General features: G+C 31.6%; 2 protein-coding genes across 4 annotated transcripts in view; both read right to left on the bottom strand.

Moving 5' to 3' along the window:
- Positions 1-5,557: 5,557 nt before the first annotated feature.
- The window catches only part of LOC102603620 (glycerophosphodiester phosphodiesterase protein kinase domain-containing GDPDL2-like), a 7,229-nt gene continuing 1,533 nt past the window's right edge, over positions 5,558-11,253 (bottom strand). Inside the window, exons 2-5 of one of the 2 annotated variants that reach the window (XM_015305579.1) lie at positions 10,958-10,979; positions 10,839-10,871; positions 9,653-10,719; positions 5,558-5,745 (exon numbers count right to left, since the gene is read on the bottom strand). In XM_015305579.1, the coding sequence (XP_015161065.1) occupies positions 9,689-10,719; positions 10,839-10,871; positions 10,958-10,979 (1,086 nt within the window). In that variant the 3' untranslated portion in view covers positions 5,558-5,745; positions 9,653-9,688. Of the gene's footprint in view, positions 5,746-9,452; positions 10,720-10,838; positions 10,872-10,957; positions 10,980-11,253 lie in introns of those variants that run through there. The other variant, XM_015305578.1, reaches the window with a different exon arrangement.
- LOC102603956 (probable receptor-like protein kinase At5g39020) overlaps positions 5,767-11,253 on the bottom strand; it is a 7,053-nt gene continuing 1,566 nt past the window's right edge. Inside the window, exons 2-5 of one of the 2 annotated variants that reach the window (XM_006367616.2) lie at positions 7,510-7,989; positions 7,400-7,420; positions 7,282-7,314; positions 5,767-6,964 (exon numbers count right to left, since the gene is read on the bottom strand). In XM_006367616.2, the coding sequence (XP_006367678.2) occupies positions 5,829-6,964; positions 7,282-7,314; positions 7,400-7,420; positions 7,510-7,768 (1,449 nt within the window). In that variant the 5' untranslated portion in view covers positions 7,769-7,989 and the 3' untranslated portion in view covers positions 5,767-5,828. The remainder of the gene's footprint in view (positions 6,965-7,281; positions 7,315-7,399; positions 7,421-7,509; positions 7,990-11,253) is intronic. The other variant, XM_015305577.1, reaches the window with a different exon arrangement.

Below are 11,253 nucleotides of genomic sequence, written 5' to 3'. Positions count from 1 at the left end.
ACTTTTTTTAAAAATTTATGTCATATTATGGAATTTGAGAAGTTATTGAAATTTTTATATGAATTTTAAAATAGGGAGAAGGGACGGATTTACCCCGTACTTTAATAAATGGTACGTATATGCCCTCCGTTATACTTTGCGTCCATATAAGCCCCTTCCGTCCAATTATAGGTACACATATACCCCTCTCACTAACGGATCCCTAATTGCTTACACGTGTCTTATTCCTATTGAACTACCCGTTTGACCATTTTTTTAACCCATAACCCAACTATCCACCCCATAACCTAATACCCACCCAATTTCTTAGAACAAAGTTCAACAATCACCAGAAAACAGAGCACAAGTACTCAAAAAGCACAAATTTGGCAAGAACTCACCAACAAGACAAAGAACTAGAATTCATCAAACACCCACAAAAATCATAACCAGAACTTTCCCAAATAAATAAATAAAAGTTTTTGCTGGGTTCAAGATTTTTCTGGTTTCTCTGTGTAATTTTTTTTTGGTGAAGATATAGAGATAGATGAATTTGGTTTGAATTAAAAAGGCGTGTTTGTGAGAGATCATAGTCTTGTTTTGTTGTTGACAAAGCATGGGGTTAATTTTTGTCGGTAATATTTTTGTTTTTGTTTTTGTGTTTTGCTTAATTTCAGAGGAATATGGAATTTTTTGTGAAAAACAGAGCCCTCTTTTTTTGGCTTTTTGTGTATCAGTTCTCTCCTTCTACGTGTCTCATTGTTTTGTATTCTTTTTATAATTACGGTGTTTGAGTTCTTGCCAAATTTGTGCTTTTTGAGTACTTGTGCTCTGTTTTCTGGTGATTGTTGAACTTTGTTCTAAGAAATTGGGTGGATATTGGGTTATGGGGTGGATAGTTGGGTTATGGGTTAAAAAAAGGGTCAAACGGGTAGTTCAATAGGAATAAGACACGTGTAAGCAATTAGGGATCCGTTAGTGAGAGGGGTATATGTGTACCTATAATTGGACGGAAGGGGCTTATATGGACGCAAAGTATAACGGAGGGCATATACGTACCATTTATTAAAGTACGGGGTAAATCCGTCCCTTCTCCCTATTTTAAAATTCATATAAAAATTTCAATAACTTCTCAAATTCCATAATATGACATAAATTTTTAAAAAAAGTCTTATAAATCATAATAAATAGTACAATATTTCAACTACTTTAAAAGTATTATAAATTGTAATAAATAATACAACAATTTAAATTACTTAAAATTTAATGACTTAAAAATATTTTTTTTAAAATGTATTAAAAATTTTGGTTAATTGTCAAAACTTTACATGTGCCACATAAATTGGGACATGGAGAGTCACACATATTTTTTAAAAATAATTACATTAAAAGTATTCTATCAATTAACAACATATATTGTTTGAAATTCACGAAAAAGAAACTATAAATTACAATAATTAAAAATTTTCAATAACTTCTCAAATTTCATAATATAACATAAATTAAAATAAAAAAATGTATATATTGGGCCCCGTGCTGGCACGGGGTCCTATATCTAGTATTATAATAAAACTACAATTCTCTTGAATATTTTTTTTTACAAAAATGTTTTCAAGCATTTTATTAAAATTTAATTTTAAGCATCAATTTTACCTACCTTAAATTTGGAGCCTTTGTAACTTAAATAGTGGTCCATGCCTAATACCATAAATCACAAATGGGTCATCCTATTAATATTATTTAAATTTTAATATACTGATAAATTTATAATTTTCTATATTTAATATAATTTAATCATTGTAACAACAATAAATACTCTCGCCTCGTAAGCGTAACAGTACTCTCTCTCTCTCTTTTTAAAAGAAAACATGAATAAAATATTTTATATTGACAAAAATTAAATAATAAACTATTAATATTAATTAAAAAATGAAGATTAAAGTATTACTATACCCAAAAAAATTAATTATTTTCTTACCCCACTCCAGTGCCCTCCTCCCCCTAACCCCCCTCCCAAACCACCCACTCATTCCCAAACAAAATTGATATTATTTTATTTTTAAAAAATAAAAATTATACCCCACCCTATTTTATCCTCCGCTCCTAATTTATTTATTTATTTTACATTTTCGTCGTTTTGTGTTAAATATGTACTTCTATTTTATGGAATTTTTTTCTACCTATGTACTGAATATAACATTAATAAAAAAATTATTTTAAAAAAAGTTTTGTGGCAGCAAGTAATAAGAAATACTTTCCTAAAAATATGTATATATTTAACATAAAACTAGAAAAAAAATTTGGAGTTATTATTATTTTTTAAATAAAATTAAATCTAAATTATTATTGGAAGGAGAGGAAATTAAATACTTTTATAAAAGAAATTCAAACAAAAAAATAAAAATGGGGGGAGGGGGGGTACGGTGAGAGAGAGGAAGTGATGGAGTGGAATAACAAAAATATTTTACATTTTATTTAATAAAAAATATTATTTGTTGTGGATAATAATTCTTTAATCTTTAACTTTAACTATTACTAATAATTTATTTAATTTTTGTTAAGGTGAAATATTTTGTCCATGTAGAGTGTGATTTGACAATTTTTTTTAAATAAAAGAGAAAGCGTAATACATATACCATGAAAAGAGTGTAATAATAAAAACATAGGGATGTGTTTTTCAAACTAATAAGTGATAGTTTAAGTATGAAACTTTCACTCTCAATAATTTAGGTATGAAACTATAAAAGATAATTTAAGTGTGTTTTTAAACACTTATCTCAATACGGAATAATAACTACTCCCTCTGTCCCAATTTATGTGATACATTTCGCTTTTCGAGAGTCAAACAATTTAAATTTGACCGAGAATTTGCTCATGAAATTTTCAATTTATTAAAAATGAATTTTATATATTTGTAAACTATATAAAAAATACTATAAGTCTCAACAATTGATAATTCAAAATATTTAAAAGATATAGGAAAAATTTACGGTCAAAGATAGACTTGTTTGAATCTCAAAATTCGAAATGTGTCACATAAATTGGGACAGAGGGAGTAATATCCATGAATAACCTAAAAATGAGTTACGAGATATAAAGAAGTGGAATAATGAATGAATTAAGATTAGTGAATAATGGATTTCAATAGAGAAGTAATGGTGATGGTTGACCATTACCAAGATCTGCCATTAAACAAAATGGGCAATTAAGCCTAATGAGCATTGATTCCAAAAGTAATTAGGTACACAATGCCTAATGTTCTTGTAGAAAATGCAGCACAAAGAATTAAAGTATGCACTTTAATATAATATTAAAAGGAAAATTAAATAATTAAACGACTTAGATAATATAATTTTTAAGAATTTCTATCATTAAATTAATTATAAAAAAATCTCTTTTTTTTTTCTCTCTTATCATTCGTATACATCACTCCAGCTCTATTAGATACATTATAACTTTATTTGTGTACAATGTATTTGGTACAAATATTATTACTGATACATAACTCTAATTATTTCAAACCTAAATTGGTATGAATCTAATTTATAATTTATAATTATGTATATGATACATAACTTATGTATCGTTTGTTATGTCTGGGCGAAGAAATAATGTATTCGCAAGTTCTAAAAAAAATCAAAATTATTATAATTTGAAAAACTTTTGAGATAAAATACAATTAGCGTCCAAATTGTTGCAAATTTTATACTTTATACTTAATAAAATGTTACACTAACAATCACTCTCACAAACATGTGGATATTATCAAATCTGGCCTTACACCAACCCTTTTTTTTTTTTTGGGAGTTATTCAGCCAAACCAAGAGGTTAGGAAGTTATTAATATCACCATAATTAATATTAGTATCAAAATTATGGCAAAAGAAGGACCACACTTGCTTAACAATTAAAATTTTGCCAAAAAAGTGCAAGGGCTATTATATCTCTTGTTAATAGTTGCTACAACCTAAACATCTTAACTTTGCATTTCTGATAGAATTTGGCAAGAAATTTTAAAAATTTATAATATTTTTTTATTTTAAAATATACTGATTTTTTTTAAAAAAATTTAATTAAAAGAGTAAAAATGTTCAAAAAAATAAAATAACATAGGTAAGATACCATTCTAGCAAAATTTTCTGCCAAAAGAATTTTTTCTAATTATATTTACTTTCTTCAAGAAAGAGCTAGAAAAACACAAATAAAAGTTGAAAAAGTATTGTATTATAAATAGGGCATATCACAGTATTGTTGAGACATTCGGATCATGAATTTCAGAAACTGAATACAAAAATACAGCGTAAAACGATCTAGTTTTCAATTTTATTTTTTTATTAAAGGTAGAATCATAAGATTCGAAATAATATATAAGATAATAAATTTTCAATTATATTTTTTATTATCTACCAAACTAGACCAAAAAAAATAATTTACATACTCGTTTTTATTTCTAGAAAAAAAAGATCCCTAATCCCCATGCTGAGGAGTGCACCTCGCCAAATGATCTCATGGATCACGCATACCATTTTTTGATCTTCTGAAAATAAAAGTCATTCCCCATGCTGAGGTTGACACACCCTTTTTGTCTTTTTCTTAATAATAAAGTATTTTATGACTAATTTAATATGTGTGCGTAATCAATTACGACACGTTAATACTTAATAGATTCGTTATATATATGTATATATATTTATATATGAGTAAATTTTATAACATACATAAAAATCATATTAGCGCCTTATAGCTACAGTTTTGATATTTGCGCTTATATTTGCTATGAAGCATTGATTTGTATAGATCGCAGACATTTGATTTGTATAAAATCGCAGTGATTTATATAAATCAAACGTCTATATCTAAAAAAATTGTTTTTATATAAATATAATAAAGCCATAAAATAATATACAACACGTACTCAACCAGCTCACAACCAAGTTGAGCACCCAATAATCTATTTACAATGTACTATTTACGTACTTTATTTGCATCAATTTATATGATATAATTTGCATTGACACAAAATTTAAGAAAAAAACTAAAAATATACATACGAGATTTTTTTACAAATTTACCTAAAAACAGTTCTTTTTAAAGATAATGATACAAAACATACTTGAATTATCACTTTTTTCGCAAGTTTCTTATCCTAGATATCATCTATTTTCTTTTTCCTATCTAAACTATCATCATCCATGTACTAAAAAGACACACATCAACTATCTGTTGTTCCCTTTTGCTATTCAAAAGATAGTGATTAATCCAAATAGTAAACATGAATAACTGATAGTTACGATGTGTTTTAATACATTGATGATGATGTTACGATAAAAAAAAAATGAAACATTTGATAACTAAGGTATGATATTGACTTAAAAACCTCTAATTCAAATATTTTTCGACCATTAACTATTCTTTTAATCTACTTAATTATAGTCTTATAGATACCCTCTCTACGCACTCGTAAAAGTTTTTATTACCTATAAAGTCACCTTCTTTAAATGTGCCTAAATTTTCTAAAACAAACAATCACACAAGTCGTTACTTTGCATTAAATTTGGCTAGAAGTCTACATCCAATTATGTCTTCAAAATATATTGAGGTTGAAATAATGAGAAAAACATAAAACACCATGTAGGATTCAAATTTCCATGTAAGATGCTACGTATGATGCGTATGTCTATTTGTTCAATTTTTATACATGTTTAAGTTTCTACGCAGAGGCCAAATTAAGGGCATTTTTATGTATTATGTCTATAATATAACTAGTGCAACAATAACAATACGATTCTTTGTCCCAAACATTGTTTGGTTGGCTATGTTTATTTCACATAAACATTACATCAACTATAATCAATCAGCATAAATGTCTACCTCAACGGGATTATCTAACAAAGCTATTGAATCAGACGAAAATGTCGTAGAACCTCCCATGATCTGATGGACAATCGGTTGTGATTGAAGAGGCAGAGGAGGTACTTCTAGCACTTCAACTTCGCCTTCAAGCATTTCTACCACTTTACTCATTGAAGGGCGTTGTATCGGATTTGTTTGTATACACCATAATGCAACCAAACTCAGCTTCCTAGCAATCTTCTTTTCATCATCATTCGCTTCTTCATCCACCACAATCTCTTTCCCTTTGTTGAACTTATCGTAAATATTATAAGGAAAGTATTGGCTGGAATTCTCTTCATTTGCAACTTCATTTCTCTTCAAGTCCAACATTTCCATTAGCAGCATTCCGAAGCTGTAAACATCAGCTTTGTACGAGATTGCTCCAATGCTTCTGCTGATCAACTCTGGAGCAACATATCCAATCGTTCCACGAGCAGCTGTGAGAGTCACAATGCTCTTATCTGTTGGATATAATTTCGCAAGCCCAAAGTCAGAAATCTTTGGAATGAAATTCTCATCCAAAAGAATGTTGTGTGGTTTGATGTCAAAATGCAAAATTCGTACATCACAGCCTCGATGCAAATACCCAATTCCTCGAGCCACTCCAAGAATAATGTCATACTTCCTCTGCCAACTTAACAGAGGACTTCCTTCTTGACTCGTGCTGATGTACTTATCAAGTGATCCATTGGGCATGAAGTCGTATACAAGAGCACGCTTTGTTCCCTCAACGCAATACCCCACGAGTCCAACCACATTGACATGATGAATCCTTCCAATGGTAGCTACTTCATTCATGAAATCTTGCCCATCAGCTTTAGGCTTGCTCAACATCTTCACTGCTGCATCTCTTCCACTTTGAAGCTTTCCTTTGTACACAGTTCCGTAACCTCCCTCGCCTAATTTCTCTTTGAATCCTCTTGTCATTCTCTTTATGTTGGAGTAATTATATCTGATTGGCATGAAATTATTTTGTGTTTGCAGAAAGCCTTCAATCGTATCGTACATTGACAAATGCCTCCTTTTGAATTTGTACACGAGAAATGCAATTACCAACGGAAGGCCGATCACAAATTTTGCTACCAAATGCACTGCACGTTTGAGAAATCATAGAAAGTAACTTCCCCTTAGGCCAACAAAACATAGAAATGATAAGGAGATAGAAGGCTATGTTTTCAGAAATATTGCTATTAACAGCTTTCTATACTTAACACTATAAGGTACACAAGCTTTACTTATATCATCATGACGTATAAAGGATTCGAAGAAATTAGTTTTCGAATTTTTGTGTCGTGCTCACTTTTATGCCAGTGAGGCCATTTAAACACATGATCAATGGAATGATAAGTTTTGTGCAGCCAAATAACATACAGCTTAATGAAGGGATATATAAGTAATAAGAGCTTACTCAGGAAAAGCAGAAGTAGCAACTGACTGCTCCCTGGTTTGATTAAAGTGCAAAATATTTAGAATGAGAGATCAATGGAGAATTAAAAGCATATGTAGAGAAAAGTTTGAGTACTCACAGAGAATCATTAAAGCAACACCTACAAAGACATGAAGAAATCAAATTGTAGTGAGTGAATCCATTGTTTTCCTAATAAAGGAGAAAATCATATATAGTTGAAGTCGTTACTTATCCTTTTTCCGAAACGCGGATAATAGAGCTCAAAGCCATAAAGGATTGCTTGATGAAAATCAGAAAGGGAAATGTTGTTCTCTGCATCTTTAATATTAGGCCATGAGGTTAAGCCTATAAACTCCGCTCTGCATCCATCACTCACTTCAGAGACATTCATTTCTCCAATCTTTAAATAAGTGTATCTGCTTAATTTGCAGCCACTAATTTCCACAAATGTCGAAGAATTATTAACAGCAAACGGACAGTTGAACATGAAGATGGGCTCAGCTATTGTTTTATAATATTCATTAGTATACGTATATGATTGAAAGATTCTATTGTATTGGTTGAAATTAAGCTGAGGTCTGAAAGAACATAGATCATCTTGTTCTTGTGTTTGTAAAGTCGGATCAACCAGGTGAATTGTCCGATTATCATAGCCGATGCCTTGAACGTGCAACTTTTTGGAGAATAGCCATATAACTGTTTGGTTACCTTCACAAGCTAATTCAATTTTTTTATCATCTCCGCAATATTCTGGATCGGTGTTTAAACGAAAAGGGTAGCTTATGTTACGGATATCGCCACAAGCAGAAGGAGGACAGTAGTGTTTGCTCTTCCGAGCATGGCATGTTTGCAGAAAGATGATTTGAAGGATTAATGTAAAGTATTTAAGCTGACAGTTTCCTTTAGACATTTGTGTATTACTCAGGTTCAGCTGAGACTTCACAATAATTGCTGTTATCATATATAAGAGTAAAAATGCAATTAAACCATCTAGCAAGTTGAAGCTTTGTGGACTTTTCATTACCAATATTACTCCTTTGGGTCCCAAGCCAATGGAAGACTTGTGTTTGGTCCTTGATGGGGAAGTTGCAATTTGATGAAGGTCCCTCAAGAGGAAGACTTTGACGGTTTACCAATTTATTAGTGAGGGAGATGGAAATGTCATGTTTCCCCCATATGCCAAACACACCTTTTGCTCAAATTGTGTATTTGTGTTGAACAGTCGTGACTTTATATATTTATTTATAGGCATAATACATGAATATGCCTTTTATATTTATGTCCTCCCAGAGGCGTATCCAGGATTTTGGCTAGATGGGTGCACGATTATGAAAAAATGTATCTTAAATATAAATTTGATCGATTTGACTTTTTGATTATTAATATGAACCATTAAATTTTAAAACTTATAGGTCCAAAATATATAATACTACTAGTTTTAAATTTTAATATACACATTTGATTTAATTACATAAAAAATTTACAGTGCTAAATTTTTTAGGAATTTGCAATGTAACACACTTGAAAATTTTGAAAGATTAAAGGGGAAAAAAAGCAAAATTAGTTGAAACGTCAAAAGTATAACTGAGAACCACTTGAAGAGGTGTTACTCAAAAAGACAACATAGATATAAAATTTAAATTTCTATCCTCACATAGATAGGTGCACCCCAATCATCATCATCGTATTATTATATGATACTTTGAACATGGGTTCACACATCTATATTTAAATATTTTTTAAAAAAATATTGACACTACTATATATGATCTAGAGAGGGGAGCATGGGTTCACGTGAACCCACGGCACCCCCTCTAGATACGCCTCTGTGTCCTCCAACTTAGGGTGTGCACAAGAATACACTTGAACTTGTGTAAAGTTGAACAAAGACACATGCGTCCTACATGACAATTTGGGTCCTATGTGATGTCCTACATGTATTATGTCATGTAGGACTCATAGGGCTGGACATTCGGTAAATTCGGTTCAGTTTCGATTTTTTTCGGTTTTCGGTTCTTGCATAGGTGTACCGAACACCAGACCGAAATAATTCAGTTCGGTTCGGTTTTTGTAGGATTCAAGTTTCCTTGTAAGGATGCCACGCAGGATGCGTGTGTCTATTTGTTCAACTTTATATATGTTTAAGTTTCTACGCATAAATGTGAGTTGAGGCCAAATTAAATGGCATTTTTATGTATTATGTCTGTAATATAACTAGTACAACAATAACAATACGATTCTTTGTCCCAAACATTGTTGGATTGGCTATGTTTATTTTACATAAACATTGCATCAACTATAATCAATCAGCTTAAATGTCTACCTCAATGGAATTATCCAACAAAGCTATTGAATCAGATGAAAATGTCATAGAACTTCCCATGATCTGATGGACAATCGGTTGAGATTAAAGAGGCTGAGGAGGTACTTGTAGCACTTCGACTTCGCCTTCAAGCATTTCTACTACTTTACTCATTGAAGGGCGTTGTATCGGATTTGTTTGTATACACCATAATGCAATCAAACTCAGCTTCCTAGCAATCTTCTTTTCATCATCGTTCGCTCCTTCATCCACCACAATCTCTTTCCCCTTATTGAACTTATCGTAAATATAATAAGGAAAGTATTGACTGGAATTCTCTTCATTTGCAACTTCATTTCTCTTCAAGTCCAACATTTCCATTAGCAGCATTCCGAAGCTGTAAACATCAGCTTTGTACGAGATTGCTCCAATGCTTCTGCTGATCAACTCTGGAGCAACATATCCAATCGTTCCACGAGCAGCTGTGAGAGTCACAATGCTCTTATCTGTTGGATATAATTTCGCAAGCCCAAAGTCAGAAATCTTTGGAATGAAATTCTCATCCAAAAGAATGTTGTGTGGTTTGATGTCAAAATGCAAAATTCGTACATCACAGCCTCGATGCAAATACCCAATTCCTCGAGCCACTCCAAGAATAATGTCATACTTCCTCTGCCAACTTAACAGAGGACTTCCTTCTTGACTCGTGCTGATGTACTTATCAAGTGATCCATTGGGCATGAAGTCGTATACAAGAGCACGCTTTATTCCCTCAACACAATACCCCACGAGTCCAACCACGTTGACATGATGAATCCTTCCGATGGTAGCTACTTCATTCATGAAATCTTGCCCACCGGCTTTAGGCTTGCTCAACATCTTCACTGCTGCATCTCTTCCACTTTGAAGCTTTCCTTTGTACACAGTTCCGTAACCCCCCTCACCTAATTTCTCTTTGAACCCTCTTGTCATTCTCTTTATGTTGGAGTAATTGTATCTGATTGGCATGAAATTGTTTTGTGTTTGCAAAAAGCCTTCAATCGTATCGTACATTGACAAATGCCTCCTTTTGAATTTGTACACCAGAAATGCAATTACCAGCGGAAGGCCTATTACAAATTTTGCTCCCAAATGCACTGCACGTTTGAGAAGTTATAACGAACCATAGAGATGATAAAACACATGATCAATGAAATGTTAATCTGTGTCCATCCAAATAACATATAGATTGCTAAAAGGATATATAGGAGCTTACACATGAAAAACAGAAGCAGCCCATTACTGATATCTGGATAGATTAAAGTGCAAATATTTTAGAATGAGAAATCAATGGAGAATTAAAAGTATATGTAGATAAAAGCCTTGAGTCCTCACCGGAAATCAAATCCAATAAACCTACAAAGACGTGCAAAAATTAAACTGTAGTGAGTGAATGTTGAGAATATAATTAAATAATAAAAGTGTGCTCTCTCTAACAGCTTAAGTTTTTAGATGAAATGGCGATTCATTATTTTCCTAGTTTCTTAGGTATAGAGGATAGAAAAGAATGTTACCCCACGAACAGTGGCGGATCCAGGATTTAAAGGTTGTGGGTGCTCACTTCTTTTAACATAAACATGTTAGAAATCACAGTGTAAGCGTATACTAACTCAAACTCTTTAATAAAAAAA

Source organism: Solanum tuberosum, unplaced genomic scaffold (assembly GCF_000226075.1).
Source record: "Solanum tuberosum cultivar DM 1-3 516 R44 unplaced genomic scaffold, SolTub_3.0 scf00850, whole genome shotgun sequence".
NCBI lineage: Eukaryota > Viridiplantae > Streptophyta > Magnoliopsida > Solanales > Solanaceae > Solanum > Solanum tuberosum.
This window is presented reverse-complemented; position numbering and strand designations above follow the sequence as displayed.